General features: G+C 45.9%; 1 protein-coding gene across 3 annotated transcripts in view; it reads left to right on the forward strand.

The window, feature by feature from the left end:
* Window positions 1–17,838, forward strand: part of NCAN (neurocan) — a 244,521-nt gene that overhangs the window by 216,481 nt on the left and 10,202 nt on the right. For all 3 annotated transcript variants that reach the window (XM_033955984.1, XM_033955985.1, XM_033955987.1), the window contains exons 11-14: window positions 4,919–5,077; window positions 5,485–5,567; window positions 8,551–8,695; window positions 9,644–9,826. In XM_033955984.1, the coding sequence (XP_033811875.1) occupies window positions 4,919–5,077; window positions 5,485–5,567; window positions 8,551–8,695; window positions 9,644–9,826 (570 nt within the window). The remainder of the gene's footprint in view (window positions 1–4,918; window positions 5,078–5,484; window positions 5,568–8,550; window positions 8,696–9,643; window positions 9,827–17,838) is intronic.

Genomic DNA, 17,838 nt, shown 5'->3' on the forward strand with positions numbered 1-17,838 from the left:
CGCCTGACTTAGCGTTGGTGGAGGAAATGACAGCTGAAAGCAGCGGAGGCCTCCTTAATGTTGCAGCTTTGTAGCAATGCCGATTTCTCTCCAGGAATGAGGCAGATGTGGTTTCGGTTGTGAGAGCAAATCTGTGGGATTTGGGAGGGGGAGTGTTCCTCACTTTTGTCCAAGAGCGAGCTAAGTGGGAGTTGCCCTCCACGCATTTCTGGGCCTAACTTCAGGTCACCACTATTATGATTCTTTGCAATGGAAATGGGGGGACAATTGGCTCTGTGGTCCGCTGGATACTCAATTCCTTTGGATTCTGTCGGAGCTGAATATACTTTCCACTTGGTACAAACTTTTGAAGACTGCTCCCATCCAGCAACCTATGGACTCCGTTGCGGACATTTGGCAGGGAGAGTTAGAGATCCCTTTTGGCAAGGAGTCTTTTGCAGGCCTTTTTGATAATCTTTATTTTTGGAGGGGCACGACAGACCTTAAGGAAATGCAGTTTCAGATATTGTATAGGGCTTATATCTGGGGATGCGTAGGGGCTTATATCTGGGGATGCGTAGGGGCTTATAGGAAGGGGACCTCTTTCTGTCATCGGGCCCAGGGTACCCTTGTCCATCATTTTTTGGAATGCCCCACTACAGAATTATGGCTGTGGATTCTTTCTCTCCTGGAGCAGATAGTGCGAAGAGCTGTACCATGGGATTATAGTTTGCTACTGCTTGGGGACCAGAGGGTATTTATTGTTTGGAAGAAGAGTTCTCCTTTAACCCAGCCTAGGTTTCTGTATATGGCTGTGTTGGTCGTTAAAAAGGACCTATTGCAACATTGGGTGTCAGATAGCTCGGCCTCTTACTCTCATTGGCTTAATCACATTGCTGAGGTAGCCCGTTGTGAAATTCAGTGGATCCCCACAGGGGGGAGAGGGGAGTGCCTATGCTATGTGGCCCTTTGGAAGGATTTGCTGCTTCTCTGCGCTAGCACTCCTCCCACTCAGACCTAGCTATCTAGTTATCTCGGGCCTTAGGAGCCCTGGGAGGGTGATTTGGTATAGTTGGATGGGAGTCGGCGGATGAATGTATGCGATATGTTTGTTGGGTATTGAATGGTGAGTATGAGTTTGAGTTTGTTGATAGGGTACTGCCATCACTGATTGTTGTACGGATAAAATTTAAAAATGTGGGTTGTCCTGGCAGTGGGAGAAGGCCGAGTGGGCAAGATATTCTCTTTACTCACTGCCACCAAAAGTCCTGGATTGTGAGCCCTCCGCCAGCCTTTCATCAGCCTGGTCAGGCTGCTATTGTCTCACTCTCTTCTACACCTCAGTATTTCCCTCTCTCTGTATGATACACAGGCATCCTTTTTCTTTTCTGGCTCATTTGCTTCCCTCTGCTTTTTCTTATTCAAACCTCCAAGGCAGGCAGAGAAGCTGTGACAGCTCTGCCCCTCACAGTCCTGTTAGAGCGAAGTAATGAAGGTGATGGTCCTCGACAAACCGACCTCTTTTATCATCCAGAGTCTCACAATCAATGTTCTTCATTATGTGGAATGCGGTATGGACACCTTTTCGGATGTGGAAAGCTAACCTAAAACAAGACTCTATATGTTGGAATTGTATGAAAGAAGCTGGGACTCTTGATCACATGCTTTTCCATTGTGCTCAAGTTCGTTCCTTTTGGACGTGCATTTGGGACACCATAAAGTCTATTACCAATTGTTCAGAAGAAATTTCCTTTGACATTATAATTCTCCGATCTCAACACCCTTGTTTTACACAGTCTAACTGTCCTCCTAAACTCATTGACGCAATGTTTGTGACTGCCCTTATGCACATCTTGAAAAATTGGAAGTCCTCTTCATTACTAAACTATACCTTCTGGTGGAATTCTTTGAGCATGTATCATAAATTTGAATCATATGCTTATGAAAAGAAAAATATAATTCGACTTTCCAAAAATTTGATACAATGTAAATCACCCTGGAAATTCCTGGACTCATATGTTCAATCTATTTCATAGACACTCCTCTCTTCTTCTTCTTCCTCTTCCTCTTCCTCTTCTTTTTCTTTACCTTCATCTTTTTTCCTCATTTAATTTTTTTTTTTTTTTTCTTCCTTCAATTTCTCTTTCCTCTTATCTTTTCTTTTACTATTTTTTCATGAACAGTCCTAGTACTTTAGATCTTTTAAAATGATTCAATTCTACATTGCACAATGTAACTGAATATTTGTTATACTAAATGTTTTGTTTTATATTTTGATACCATGTACTTGAACTGTTTCTTATATTTTTTCAAAAAAATCAATAAAAAATATTGAACTAAAAAAAAAAAAAAAAAAAAAAAAATGAAGGTGATGTTGAATAGGAAAATATTGGGTCTTTCCAGTCTGCACTGCTCTTCTGGTGTTTTGAAGCTCCCTTCCCCCCACCCCCATCCCCATAGCTGATCTTGCAGCTTCAGCAGAATAGGGCCACCTTCACTAGGGTTGCCAGATGTCTGGGAATACCCGGACATGTCCTTTTTCTAGAGGACTGTCCGGGTTCCCTTATGGACTTTTCAAAAGCCGGCAGTTTGTCCGGGTTTTGGAAAGCCACGAGCTCTGGTCACATCTGGAGGGCCTTCAGCAAGCACACGCGGATGATGTCACATGCATCGACGCATGCTGGAGGCCCTCCAGATGTGGCCTGGAAGTCGGGAAAAGGAGACAAGGCTTTTTGGGGTCAGGGCTGGAGGCAGAAAGGGATGGGCTGGAGGTGGAACAAGGCGAGGTTGGGGGCAGAACAGGGCAAGGCCTTGCATCCGGGTTTCTTCGTAGTAAAATTCGATAACCCTAATCTTCCTTGCATGCTGTGTCTGGATCTTAGCCTCAGCTATTCCCTCCCCTCACACCCCCTTCTCTCATCAGTACTACCCCATAGCCAAAGCCAGCCAGTAATGCTGGGCACTGCAGGTAACAAACCTCTTTTTTTAATGTAATTGTGACTCCTTAGCATAAACTCTTCAGCTGGAGAGAGAATGGCTTTAATTGCTAATTTTCTGTAGACAGCTGTTACCTGTCTCAGTTTTCTTTTCCCAGGCTTTAATCACTTCTTTGGCGAGACCTACCTCCTGCTGCCCTGGCCAGAGCATCTGTTTCCACTGCTGTCCTGCAAAGTCAGGGCATGGTGGTAGTAGAAAGCTTCGATTCCAGTCACAAGAAGGAAACATCAGGGGAAATGGTCAGGGTTCAGCCTAGGTTTAAAGAATGACTATAGGCCACATGCCCATGGGAGACTATCTACGATAGCACTATTGTCCAGGTAACTGGAAGCCTCTGCAAGAGGAAGGCCTGGGGCATGCAAGCTAAGAGGCCTTGTGCTTAGGGTTACAATATGGCTCCAGAAAAAGGAGGAAGAATTGAGACTTCCGGGTTTTGCTGATACTAAAGAGTAAAGGCATCTTTAAAAAGGAAGGTTTTAAGTTTGGATCTAAATTTCTCAGGCGAGTTCTCTAATCGAACGTCTAATGGGAGCGCATTCCACAGAGAGGGGGCGGTAACTGAAAAGATGGATTAGAAACATAGAAATAGATGGCAGATAAGGGCCACGGCCATCTAGTCTGCCCACCCTAATGACCCTTCCCTACCTTTCTCTGTGAAAAGATCCCACGTGCTGGCCTCAACCACCTGACGTGTAAGACTATTCCAGCGATCAACCACCCTTTCAGTGAAAAATAATTTCCTGGTGTCACCGTGCAGTTTCCCGCCCCTGATTTTCCACTGATGCCCTCTTGTTGCCGTGGGACCCTTGAAAAAGAAGATATCTTCTTCCACCTCAATGCGGCTCGTGAGATACTTGAACGTCTCGATCATTTCTCCCCTCTCTTTGCATTCCTCGAGTGAGTATAGCTGTAATTTGTCTAGCCGTTCCTCGTACGGGAGATCCTTGAGTCCCGAGACCATCCGAGTGGCCATTCTCTGGACTGACTCGAATCTCAGCACATCTTTGCGGTAATGTGGTCTCCAGAATTGTACACAGTATTCCAGATGGGGTATCACCATGGATCTATACAATGGCATAATGACTTCGGGCTTACGGGTGTCTGGGTGCCCGGAGGAATTTCCAAAACCCAACAGTTTGTCCAGGTTTTGGAAGTCCCTGAGCTCGGGGCTGCATCTGGAAGGCGCATGATGTCATCACGTCAACATCAGCGCATGCACAGAGGCCCTCCAGACGTGGCCCCGACCTCTGGGAGGTTCGTGTAGGGACAAAGTTAGAGGCGGAACAGGGCGGGGACAGGGTCAAGTGTCCTCTTTTTTTTTTAAGAGGAAATTTGGCAACCCTATTCTATAGCATGCCCAAACGTTCTGAGGGAAGGATTGAAATGGTATAATCACATGCACAGGAAAAATCCCAGGGCCTCTCAGAGGTGCTTCTGTGGCAAAATTTCTGAATCTCAAGTATTTGTGTTCAAGCGAAAGCATTTTTAAAAGTAATGGAGAAAACTATGGAAAAAGAGGATTCCACAGGACACTAGCAAAGATAAGAGGCCCTACAGGAGAAGAGTATGGCATAGTAGTTAGAGCTACAGCCTTAGCACCCTGAGGTTGTGAGTTCAAACCCAGCACTGCTCCTTGTGACCCAGGACAATTCACCTAATCCTCCACTGTCCCAGGTACATTAGATAGATTGTGAGCCCACCGAGACAGAGAGGGAAATTGCTTGAGTACTGATTTGTAACCAGTTTTGAGCTCCTTTGGAAGGACAGGCTAAAAAATCAAATAAATAAATAATAGAAGTTGAGCTGACAGCCGGCATCCATATACAGTACCTCCCTACTCCAGTAATTAATGCTCAAATGCTATAATAGTGGAGCTCAAATACCTGAGATTTTTTCTCTGTAGAAGGCCCCTCTCAACTGTACTTGTGTCCGCTGTTTCTAGACACCGAGGGCTGTGATCACAACTGGCACAAATTTCAAGGCCACTGCTATCACTACTTCCCTCATCGACGGTCCTGGGAGGATGCAGAAAGGGACTGTCGCCGGCGAATGGGTCACCTGACCAGTATTCACATGCCAGAGGAGCAGCGCTTCATTAATGGTAAGAGCCTGCCTAGAGTGGCAAGTTTCAAAATAAAATTTATTGTGAAATTTGCTGGGACCCTAAAACACTTTCCCTCCCACCTTTCGACTGCATATTTAAAAAGCAGAATCTCTGGATCCTAGTTTGAGAGCCACTGACTCAGAGACATGAATCGGGGCCCTACCATGGAATGAGAAATTTCTTAGGTCCCCCATTCAGCAAGTGAAATGGTCTCCCCTTAGCTCTCTATGTTTTTTTTAAGATGATTACACTAGGGTGAGAAATAACATAGGCCCTCATTCAGCAGGTCTCTCCTTACCTCTCTACATTTCCATAGAATTGGTTATACTGGAGTTAGAAGTTACATAGATCCCTGCTCCGCAGGTGAAATGTTCTTTCCTTAGTTCTCTGCATTTCCTCGATAGGTTTTGGACATGAGAACACCTGGATTGGACTCAATGACAGGATTGTGGAACAGGATTTCCAGTGGACGGACAATTCTGGTCTGGTGAGTATGAGAAACTGGGAGTAAAGGAGAATACTCACCCACTTCTAGTTTCACCTTCCAAACATGAATAGAATTTCCTTTCCCCAAAACCTTGGAAATTTGAAAGGTCTGTGGCATGGCAAAGTTATAGACAGGTGATCTAAGTAGGGTTACCATATGTCCAGATTTACCTGGACATGTCCTCTTTTTAGAGGACTGTCCAGGTGTCTGGGCCTTTTTTCAAAAAGCAGGCACTTTGTCCAGGTTTAGGAGCTCGGGCCGCATCCAGAGGGCATCCACACATGCGTGAGTGCATATGATGTCATCACTTCAAATCCGTGCATGCTCGGAGGCCCTCCAGACGCAGCCCCGAGCTCAGGGAAGGAGAGAAGAGGTTTGTGTGGGAGCTGGGTGGGGCGGGGCTTGAGCAGAATGTGACATGGCTGGGGAAGGAGCCAAATGTCCTCTGTGTTTTTTTGCAGGAAGAAATATGGTAACCCTAGATCTAAGCATCCAGACTGAAGCAACTGGAGATGTCCTGGGCTGGGGCCCCCTATCCAAACTGTATTAGGATGAGATAAACTGCAAATACTGGGTCTCTGTATGGAAATATTTACTTTCATATTTTTTATAGATACCCTGATAGGCTGAGGGATTGCTAGGGAGTCTCCTACCAGCTACTCTTTGAGTTCCATCATAATCTTCCTGGTTTGGAGCTGGGAGGTTGTAGATTCAAACCCTGAGGTGCCTAGTTGGAAAGTAGCTGATGGGCACCGAAGAGAGATCATATGGGATTTGAATCTCCCTTGGGCTGCTGGTTTAGTTTCAAATCCTCTGAAAAGTACAGAACAATAGGCTGTTCTCACCTTCCTGTTGAAGGATCATAAATTGCATTACAGGGTCTACACCATCTGTTCTATTTCCTAATTACAATTAAAGGAGAGAGAGAGGGGCCAGGCTTCACGCTGCCACCATTAACGGCAGAAGTGACTCAATTATACTGATATGTGTCACATCAGCAGAGCACAGCCAGCTGAATAATTGCCCTTCCCCCTTTCATGGTTGTTTTGGGTTTTGTTTGATTTTTCAGAGCTCTTTACAACCACTTTCCTAGTGCAGGACTGGACTTTATTCTGTATACTGCAGCGTGGTAGAGATCAGGGTTCCATGATGGCCTATATTCCTCAAGGCCTGTATTTTTGGCAGCTGCTCTTTCTTGTCCCCCCAGTGTCCTAAGCTCAGGTTTAGGCAGAGGTAACAGGTGAGGGTGCTAAATTTTGAAGGCAAATACCCCCCCCCTCATTCCCTACACTCCAGTCAAGATCTTAGGCCCAGCCTTGCAGTTTCCTGCATTCTGTCTCTCCATTGTTGCTCTGCAGTTTTGGTTTCCCTTTGCAGTTTAATTTTTGGTTGTCATGTGTTAGGGTGGACATACTCCTTCAGGACCTCTGGAGAGCTGCATTCTCTCTGTGTCATGCAGCTTGAGCAGTAAAAGGTACACCCTTTCAGCAGAAGGCTGGGACGACAACCATGAATATTCATGAGATTTGTTTCCATATGCTGGACTTAGAAATGGGTGATTTGTGCAAATATTCCATTTGCTGTTAGTCCAATAAAAATGTATCATCTTCTTTTTTTTGTTTTGTTTTATCTCTATTTATTACCTTTAAAAGTGGACTAACATGGCTACCACACCACTTTACTGCAAATATGCTGAAAACCAATCTGGCAGAGTTGGGGGTGGGGAGGAATTCTGAACTCAGTGTCGGAACAGGGAATTTTGGATTTCTTAGGTCTGGTAAAGAGTCTGGTTGCTTCTCCTGATGTGATGGAGAACCTATACCCTCCCACCGCTTTCTTGCCACATCCTGGGACAGAAACAGCACCTGGGGGTCTTTTCTAATAATCCCTGACCCCATTCCATTTATCAGTAGCACCAATTCAACCTTCCCTGTCATTGTGAGATTGGGATGGAATTCTATGTGTTTTTAACATCCTATTTCTCTCTGTAGGATGTTGGATGCGCTATGCCAGTTCTCAAAATTTCCAAATGGGGCTGGATATTCATTATATACTTGTATATATTTGATGTGTACACCTTTCTCTCCATTCCCTCCACCATTCCCCAGGGCCCCCATGTACTAGTCTCTTGACATCCAGACTGGACCTGATCCTTAAGAATCTGAACCCTAAAACTGCACCAGCATCACCCACTGAGCAGTAGCTGGACAGGTGGTAGTATGGTTTGGCAAACAGACCTGTGAGGTTCTGGCAGAGGGCACCTTCTAAAAATGAGCAGGCCACTGTTCCCTCGAAGCTGAGTGGCAGTCCCCCACCTAAAATCCTGCCAGCAGGGGTGCTGTTTCACTATCCCATTTTCAATAATGAGGGAAAGGCAGGATTCCAGGGACTGAAAACCCAATATTGAAGCACCACCTGCTATGGGTAGCAATGCAGTTGGAGGATACCTGTTTAGAGTGACCATAGGATTTCAGAAAAAGGAAGACGGAATGAGACATCCGGGTTTTACTTCCATTACTTTCAATGGAAGTAAAACCCGGATATCGCAATCCATCCTTTTTTTCTGGAGCCATATGGTAACCCTACAGCTGCCCAGCTTAGACAGAACAGTGGCTGTGAGCTCACATATTTGCATAGCATGTGGGCATTTTGAATGCACATACAGTACACGACCTTCATTTTCAAAGAAACATGACCAATGTGGTCTGTTTTTTTCTTTGCATGCAACTGCACTTATTTGTGAAAATGTCAGGTGCACCTGTTATTCTTCCCCCTCCCCCAACCTTCCGGTCTAAGCTTGCCCTAGGCAGGGAGACATCTGAAAATTCATCTAAGTGCACACGCTATGAAAACCATGTAATTTTCAGAGTGTTTATCCATTTTTAATGGGGTTAGGATGCTGTGAACATTGTTCTGCCGTGTTGCCCCTTGCTGAGCCGCTGATACCTCAGCTCACACTCTCTCTCCCCTTTCCGCCCCAAAGCAATATGAGAACTGGCGGGAAAGACAGCCGGATAACTTCTTTGCTGGTGGTGAGGACTGTGTGGTGATGGTGGCACACGAAGACGGACGGTGGAATGATGTGCCCTGTAATTACAACTTGCCATATGTCTGTAAAAAGGGGACAGGTAAAGGATCTGCTCTGCCCACCCTTCCCTCTCCCCCTACCCATTTTATAAAGATAATAAGGGGCACTATCCAGATAATATTGGAAAGGTGTATGAGTGCCGGGGAGGTCTATAAGGATAATGATTGGTGGAGGTGAGGAGAGGCCTAGTGGTATAACTTCTGCCTCAGCACCCTGAGGTTGTGGAATTGAATCCCAGCACTGCTCCTTGTGACCCTGGGCAAGTCACTTAATCCTCCATTGCCCTGGGTACAAAATAAGTACCTGTGTGTATGTAAACTGCTTTGAATGTGTAACCATAAAAATGAAGTATACAAGTCATATTTCCCTTTCCCCTCCCTAATCCGGGTATGCCAGGAAGTCTATAAGGATACTGAGTGGTGCTATCCAGATAGTACAGGGAGATATCCATAGACAGTACTGACTAAGAGAAATATCCGGATAACTGTGGCCATTTATGAATATTACCTTTTGTCCATCTGACTCCTGCTTTATTAATATGGCAAATGAAGCAAAATTAAGGAATCACTTTCCAATTCATAACAAAGTATGTACGAGTTCTAGTCTGTCTATTCATCCATCTGTCCAAAAATACAATCATTTCTGTTCAAGGTGAGCTTATTTTTAATAGGGTCAACATGGGAAAGTGCTAGAAAATCCTTGCACATGTCTCTCTTATTCTTGCGTCCTTTTTATTTTTTTCTTTGAATTTTCATTTATAGTAAACCTGTCTGTGGTGCAGTCAGAACATCACCCCAGAAGGTCTGAACTGCTGTGGTTCCACAGAGCCTCTAAGTGGGAGGCAGGCAGGGTTTATTTGGTGGGAAAGGATCTGAATTGGGGAGTTTATGCTGAGGTGTGTCTGGAGGGGGTGCAGAATGCACACATTGTTTCTGGCAGGGATGGGTGAATCTCTGGCTCCTGACTTATCTCTTGTTCTTCTCCATAGTGCTCTGTGGCGCTCCCCCTGCTGTCAGTAACGCCTTTACCTTGGGGAAGAAGAAAGAAAAGTACAGCATTCACTCCGTGGTACGATACCAGTGCCGAGAAGGGTTCACCCAGAGGCATATTCCAACCATCAAGTGCCACAGCAATGGGAAGTGGGACCGACCCAAAATCATCTGCACAAAACGTGAGATATCTTTGTGTGCACATATTTCCCAGGGTTTAGGTAGAAGGAGTTATTTCACAGATAAGGAATAAGGAGCTTTAATTCTTGAAAATCATTAGAAACTCTGGTTTAAAAGTCCTACAAAGGACACTCACTGGAAAAATCTGCGCCCATGGCAAGCATTGCATGGGGACTTCCCCCCCCCCCCTTTTTGGTTAAAGTAGAAATTGACTCAAAAGTGCCACCACTACCTGTCTCGGCTCCTGGGTAGGTGCAAGTGTTCTAGTCCCAGGTTAGATGGCATAAGGTGATTGGAGGATTAAGTGAGGAATTTGGAACTGGGAAAGCTCACAGCTCCCCATCCACATGCCATACTCTGTGCTCAGTAATGACTCCTACTTGATGCCCCAAGGGTACCATGGTTCTCCATGGATTAGATACCTATATACTCTTGAACAACATCTCAAAGTGGTTTACAATACAAATATATGGGGAGAGTATATGGAATGAAAGCAAACATAAAACAAAGTAGTATACAATATAAATATACTGAGATAGTCCACAGAATGAAAATGAACATAGAAACAAGACTATAGAATTAATTTTTTTAAAGCCCTTAGCTTAGCACGGTTTTAAAAGGATTAAGTGAGGAATTTGGAACTGGGAAAGCAGCATAAAATCTGTTTTACTCTTTGGGATCTTGCCAAGTACTTGCGACTTGGATTGGTAACTATTGGAAACTAAACTAAATTAAAACTTAATTTTATAGACCAGGTCTTCAGCCAAAAGATACTCGACTCGGTTTACAATAATGTAAGTACATAAATATAGTATAGTACGGTAGTATAAAAGAAGAATGAAATCTAGATTAGCTTAACCCCTCTTCTACGAAACCACGCTAGTGGTTTTTAGCGCGGGGAGCCGCGCTGAATGGCCCGCACTGCTCCCGACGCTTGTAGAGTTCCTATGAGCGACAGGAGCAGCGCAGGCCATTCAGCACGGCTCTAAACGCTAAAATCCACTAATGTGGTCTCATAGAAGGGGGGGATTAGTTTCCAAAATGTTTAGTAAACAAGAAAGTTTTCAGAGCTTCTAAATGAAAGTGGTAACTTATTCCAGAGCTCAGTTAGTTTGAAAATGAGAGTGGCTGAATCTCTTGAAAGTTCTGTTTTTACCCCTAAGGGAAGGAAATGTAAGATTTTGTTTATTTGAACTCCTAGCGAGATGAGATCTGTGTACGTTCCAATCTAAAGGAACCAAAGTAATAAAAATGCCAAAGAGATTTTAAATGTAGTCCAAACAGAATACTGGGCTTGATGGACCTCGAGTCTGTCCCAGTATGGCAGCGCTTATGGTCTCATGTTCTTAAAAAAGCATAAAACAAAGCAGTTTACAATCTAAATGCATAGAGATAATCTAGAGAATGAAAACATAAACATAAAAAGTGATTTCTTGGCTTTTTTGGGAGGACGGGCTGAAAAATTGAATAAATAAATAAATTTACAACTAAGGGCTGGATTCTATAAACGGCACCGTCATCGTGGTCTGCCGCTCACGTGTCAATCATGCAACGGTTCTCTCTACGATGGTCAACTTTATAATGTCCTTTAAACTTGTAGCTATAAGCAATCAATGTTCATGTAAATTTGCTCCGAGTCAATATCTAATTTATATAGCTTAACAAATTTTTGTCCGAGGCCTCAGTTACACCCCTACTTTTGCTGAATCATTTACTTATAGCGGGGAGCTCAGGACGATGAATCGTCACCGGCCTCTTATTTAATCAAATACTTCATGATTTAAAGTTAACCCTTATTGATAAATTGTTAATAATTTTTAGGACCAAATATTCTACTTAGCTTGATTAGTAGCGTCATAAATTATGACCTTGGAGACATGGAGTCCAATATGTTTCTCAATGTTTTTTCAAGGAACTCACAGTGCCGTTCGTGTCATCTGACTCTCCCTAATCCTTAGAGCAAGATCATGCAACGGTGCCATTTCTAGAAATGTGGCTTCGTGAAAGGTAGTCGCCGGAAATGTAGGCCTAGGTTTTAGTGACCTACATTTCCGGCGCCTACCTTTCACGTGAATCACATCTACAGAGGTGCTTTATGATGTTTAAGGCCACTTCTGACATTAGCCAGGCCTACAATGGCGTTAGGGGTCATAAAGTACCTCTGTAGCTGCAATAAAGGTGCTGTTTAACTAGGAGTCAGTAAGCCACTACATTTTTTTTTTAATGATTTTAATTGTGTTTAAAAGGCTTTTTCTAATTAGGTACCTGTAGGGCACCTACCGGTGCATAACTTAAGTTGTCATTTATAGAATATGGGCCTAAGGGGTCCTTTTACTAAGGTGTGGTAGCTGATTTAGCGCATGCTAAACGCTAATGTGTCCATTATATCCTATGGACGCGTTAGCGTTTAGGCTACCACACCTTAGTAAAAGACCCAGTAAGTGTCTAATATTCAGAAAATGCTGAGCTCCTAAACTAGCCTCCTAAATTTGCACCCTATTTTCAGCCAAACATAGCAGCATAACTTTTCAGTCAAATATTCATCTTAACATAGCTGTGAGCAGTGGAGGAGGCAGCCAGAGAGAGTCGGGAGGCGGCTGAGGAGAGCGGAGGGAGTATCAGGCAGGCAGGAGCAGAAGAACAGCACATGGAAGAGAGAAGAGAGAGGCAGGCAGGACACCAAGAGGGGCAGAGGCGAGAGATAGCTCTGCCCACCCCTCCAATGTCAGCAGCACACCAGAACTCCTCCATAAAAGGGGAGGAGCCAATGGCACGGAGACCGCTGTGAGCAGCGGAGGAGGCAGCCGGAGAGAGTCAGGAGGTGGCTGAGGAGAGCGGAGCGAGAGGCAGGCAGGCAGGAGCAGAAGAACAGCACGTGGAAGAGAGAAGAGAGAGGCAGGCAGGACACCAAGAGGGACAGAGGCAAGAGATAGCTCCGCCCACCCCTCCGACGTCAGCAGCACACCGGAGCCAAACTCCTCCATAAAAGGGGAGGAGCCAACGGCACGCAGTCATTCGGCACGCGGCAAAGGCGAGCAGCAAAGGCACTCGCCTTAGCAAGAGCGCCTTTGCGAAGGGCCTCAAGAAGGGCAGATTCACCACACCCAGGGACACCAAAGAAGGGCAACAAGGACATAGGCTTGAACACCCCATTTGTCCTTAATAACATCCCCCTAGAGTCATAGAAACATAGAAGATGACGGCAGAAAAGGGCTATAGCCCATCAAGTCTGCCCACTCTGCTTACCCACCCCCTGTCTATGCCCTAATGACCCAATTTCCTTATCTTGACCCTCGTAGGGATCCCACATGGGTATCCCATTTATTCTTAAAGTCTGGCACACTGTCTGCCTCGATCACCTGCACTGGAAGCTTGTTCCAATGATCAACCACTCTCTCTGTGAAGAAATACTTTCTGGTGTCGCCATGAAATTTTCCGCCCCTGAGTTTGAGCGGGTGCCCTCTTGTGGCCAAGGGTCCCTTGAGAAAGAAAATATCATCTTCCACTTCGACACGTCCCGTGAGGTACTTAAATGTTTCGATCATTTCTCCCCTCTCCCTACGTTCCTCGAGAGTGTAGAGCTGCAATTTGTTCAGTCTCTCTTCGTACGAGAGATCCTTGAGCCCCGAGATCATCCTGGTGGCCGTCCGTTGAACCGATTCAATTCTGCGCACATCTTTACTGTAATGTGGCCTCCAGAATTGCACACAGTACTCCAGATGAGGTCTCACCATGGCCCTGTACAACGGCATTATGACTTCAGGCTTTCGGCTGACGAAACTTCTATTGATACAACCCAATATCTGCCTTGCCTTAGATGAAGCCTTCTCCACTTGATTGGCAGTTTTCATGTCTGCACTGATGATTACTCCTAAATCTCATTCTGCGAAGTCTTAGTTAAAGTTTCCTCGTTCAAGAAGTACGTCCTGCATGGATTTCCGCTTCCGAGGTGCATGACCTTACATTTCTTAGCATTGAAGCCTAGCTGCCAGGTTGAGGACCAACTTTCCAATGTAAGCAGGTCCTGCGCCATATAATTCTGTAAACTGCATTCACTTACTATATTACATAGTTTGGCGTCATCGGCGAATAGTGTTATTTTACCTTGAAGCCCTTGAGTCAGATCCCCTATGAATATGTTGAAAAGGAGTGGACCCAGGACCGAGCCCTGCGGCACTCCACTGGTCACCTCCGATGTTTTAGAGAGGGTACCATTAACCACCACCCTCTGAAGTCTGCCACTCAGCCAATCATTGACCCATGCAGTTAGTGTCTCTCCTAACCCCATCGATTCCATCTTGCTTAGCAGCCTGCGGTGTGGGACACTGTCAAAAGCTTTACTGAAGTCCAGGTACACGACGTTCAAAGACTCTCCCAAGTCCAACTTTCTTGTTACCCAGTCAAAGAAGCTGATGAGATTGGATTGGCAGGACCTACCCTTGGTGAATCCATGCTGACTGGGATCCCGAAGATTCCCTTCATTCAAGATCATGTCCAATTTGCTTTTAATTAGTGTTTCCATGAGTTTGCACACTATTGATGTGAGACTCACCGGTCTATAATTCGCAGCCTCTGCCCTGCAACCCTTTTTATGCAGAGGAACGACATTAGCTAATTTCCAGTCCAGGGGAACTTTCCCCTTACTTAGAGAGAGATTGAATAGCTCAGCCAACGGTTTTGCCAGGACATCGCTCAATTCTCTGAGCACTCTTGGGTGCAAATTGTCTGGTCCCATGGCTTTGTTCACCTTGAGTCTTGCCAGTTCACTGTAAACTTCACCTGGTGTGAACTCAAAATTCTGAAACGGGTCTTCTGTGCTTTGTGTTGCCTTCAACTGCGGACCGTGTCCCGGTGCCTCACAGGTGAAGACTGAGCAGAAGTATTCATTCAGTAGTTCGGCTTTATCGGAATCTGCTTCCACGTAACTTCCGTCCGGTCTTCTAAGGCGTACTATCCCGCCTGTGTTCCTTTTTCTGTCACTAATATACCTGAAGAAGGATTTGTCCCCCTTTTTAATGTTTTTTGCCAGAATTTCTTCCACTTGAAGTTTTGCCTCCCTAACTGCCATTTTGACCGCTGTAGACCTGGTCCTATATTCTACTTTTGCCTCTCTTTTCTCCGTGCGCTTGTAGGAGAGAAACGCTTTTTTCTTCTCCTTAATGAGGTGCGAGATCTCCGCGTTGAACCATTGGGGTTTATTGTTTCTTTGTCGTTTATTTACTGATTTTATGAAGCGGCTAGTTGCTTCATATATGGTTGATTTCAGTGTTAACCACTTAGCTTCTACATCATCGGTCTCCGCTTGGTCCTGCAGCATCTGATGGACGAAATCTCCCATGCGTGCGAAGTCTGTGCCCCAGAAATTGAGTACCTTTGTTTTCGTGTTTGATCTAGGGAAGCCTTTCCTAAGGTTGAACCATACTATGTTGTGGTCGCTGGAGGCTAGCGTATCTCCTACTGAGACCTCTGAGACGCTTTCCCCGTTGGTGAGTACCAGGTCGAGGATCGCCTGGGCCCTAGTGGGCTCCGTTACCATTTGTTTGAGACGTGCTCCCTTTATGGAGGTTAAAAGCCTCCTGCTACCGCTGGTTGTCGTTGAAAATGAGTTCCAGTCTACATCAGGCATATTGAAGTCCCCTAGCAGTACAGCTTCTCCTCGTAGAGTGATATTCTCTATGTCTTCAATTAATTCTGCGTCCATGTCTTCCAGTTGTCTTGGATGTCTGTATATCACACCTAGATACAGGCATTTTTCTCTGCCTCTTGCCAGGCTTACCCAGAGGGACTCCCCGGTGTACTTGACATCTGTGATCCTGGTGGTTTTGATGTCCTCTTTAATGTATAGAGCTACCCCCCCCCCCCTCCTAACCTGCCCTCTCTGTCCTGACGAAGTAGATTGTAGCCCGGTATAGCCATATCCCACCCATGTGAGTCCGTGAACCAAGTTTCAGATATTGCCACCACATCTAGGTCAGCATTCCTTATTTCAGCCTCCAATTCTAGAATTTTGTTACCTAAACTGTGTGCATTGACATACATGGCCCTCCATATCTTGTGTTTGCTAAGTCCCTGTGAGGCGTATCCTACCCGAGTCGGTGTGACTCCTAAAGAACTGTTTGCAATGTGGGTACTTACCTTGGACATGGAAGCGGAGTTTCGACTCACCTCATCAGGATAATTCCTTTCTGCACTAATATGTGAATGGGTACCCTCCCCCGACTTACCTAGTTTAAAGCCCTGTGAAGCAGGCGGGCTAGTCGGTGTCCGAAGACGTTCTTACCCCTACTGGTCAGATGGAGTCCGTCTGGTCCCTGAAGTCCTTGTAGCACTTCCCCATGGTTTAGGAATCCGAAGTTCATATCCCAGCACCATCCCTGTAGCCACTCGTTCGTCCTCAGGATATGTTCATCTCTGGCTCTTCCCTTGCCTCTAACTGGGAGGATCGATGAGAAAACCACCTGCGCTCCTGTCCGCTTCAGCCTCTCACCCAGTGCTCCAAAGTCTCTGGTGATGGTCTCCGGTGTGTTCCTGGCAGTGTCGTTAGTTCCTATGTGGACAAGAAGCATAGAAAAGTGGTCTCGGGGTGTGAGTATTCTATCCAGACTGGCGGTGACATCTCTTATCCTGGCTCCAGGCAGACAGCAGACCTCCCTAGATTGCATATCCGGTCTGCAAATTGGTCCCTCGGTGCCCCTCAGCATGGAATCCCCGATGACTATTACTCTGCGCTTCTTTGGGGGGAGCCGGTCAGTTGTCCCTGGAGATGGAGCTGTGTGTTGGGCCTGCTCCTGTTCCTGCTCCTGTTCCTCATCGGCAGTTCCTTCCTGAAGAATCTGGAATCTGTTCCGCAGGGCGAGTTGAGGGGTTGATGTATAGCTGCCCTGTTTGTAAGAAGAAGGAGAAGATGAAGAGATTGAAAAAGGGGGGGAGGGTCTCCTATGTTTGCCCGTGGAGGAGGTCACCAGCTTCCAGGAGTCAGTGCCGCTAGCCATTTCCTGTATCCAATTGTTAGTTTCAAAGCTGATGATTTGGGTGTCTCGAGGATGGACTTGTTATGGGCCTGCTCGGTGATTTGGGACAGCTCCTGGACGACTCCGTCGATGTAGGCCTCGTCCTCTCGGATGCTTCTCAGGCGTATCACCTCCTCCCTGAGGCTCCTTAGTTCCTGCATGAGATCTCCATCCAGCTGCGCAGCCTCCTCTGTCTGTGTAGAGACTGTAGTGTAGCGCTGGGGGATGGTCTCGGTCTGCACAGAGATCTCTGTCCACCGTCCTGGGTCTTCCTCCTTCTGCACGCAGTCCGTGGTCGCTTCCTGGATCCCCATAGCGACTGGAATACTGGTCTTGATTGTAGATTTTTCACTTCTTGTCCTCCCTGCCATTGCTGAGTTGTAATTGAGGTCTGCCTGTCAGTAAGGAAGAGAATTAGGAAAAATTAGAAAAATCTGTCTGTGAGCAGGTGTGAGATTTTGAAAGTTAGGGTGTCTGAGAGTTGGAAGATTGGGGTATCTAGTGCTTGAAAGATAAGGGTGTCTGAGAGACTGAGAGTTTGAGATGTCTGAGAGGGTTGCTGTCTGTGAGTTAGTATGAGAGCCTGTACGATTAGGGTGAAGGGATAGTGTGTTTGAGAGGTCCGCTTGTTGCCCTAAGGTATCGTTGTCTTATGTAGTTTGGCTCGCCTTCGCCGCGCGCCATTGGCTCGTCCCCTTTTATGGGGGGAGTTTGGCTGGTGATGTCAGGGGTGGGCGGAGTTAGCTCTCGCCTCTTCCCCTGCTAGCACCGCCTTCTCTGCTCCTCTCTCTGCTTCTTCCTGCTAGCACACTCTCCGCTCACTGTTCTGCCATGTGCTCAGAACTCTTCTACCATGTGCTCAGGACTAGGCACAGCTCCTACAGTCTCCCTTCGGCTGGCCTTGCACTGAGTCTGTCTCCACTTTAAAAATTCTTGGGGTCATGATTGATGACAAACTACTGTTCCATGAACACATCACTTGTATAGTCAAAACATGCTTTTAT

This window comes from Geotrypetes seraphini, chromosome 8 (genome assembly GCF_902459505.1).
Source record: "Geotrypetes seraphini chromosome 8, aGeoSer1.1, whole genome shotgun sequence".
NCBI lineage: Eukaryota > Metazoa > Chordata > Amphibia > Gymnophiona > Dermophiidae > Geotrypetes > Geotrypetes seraphini.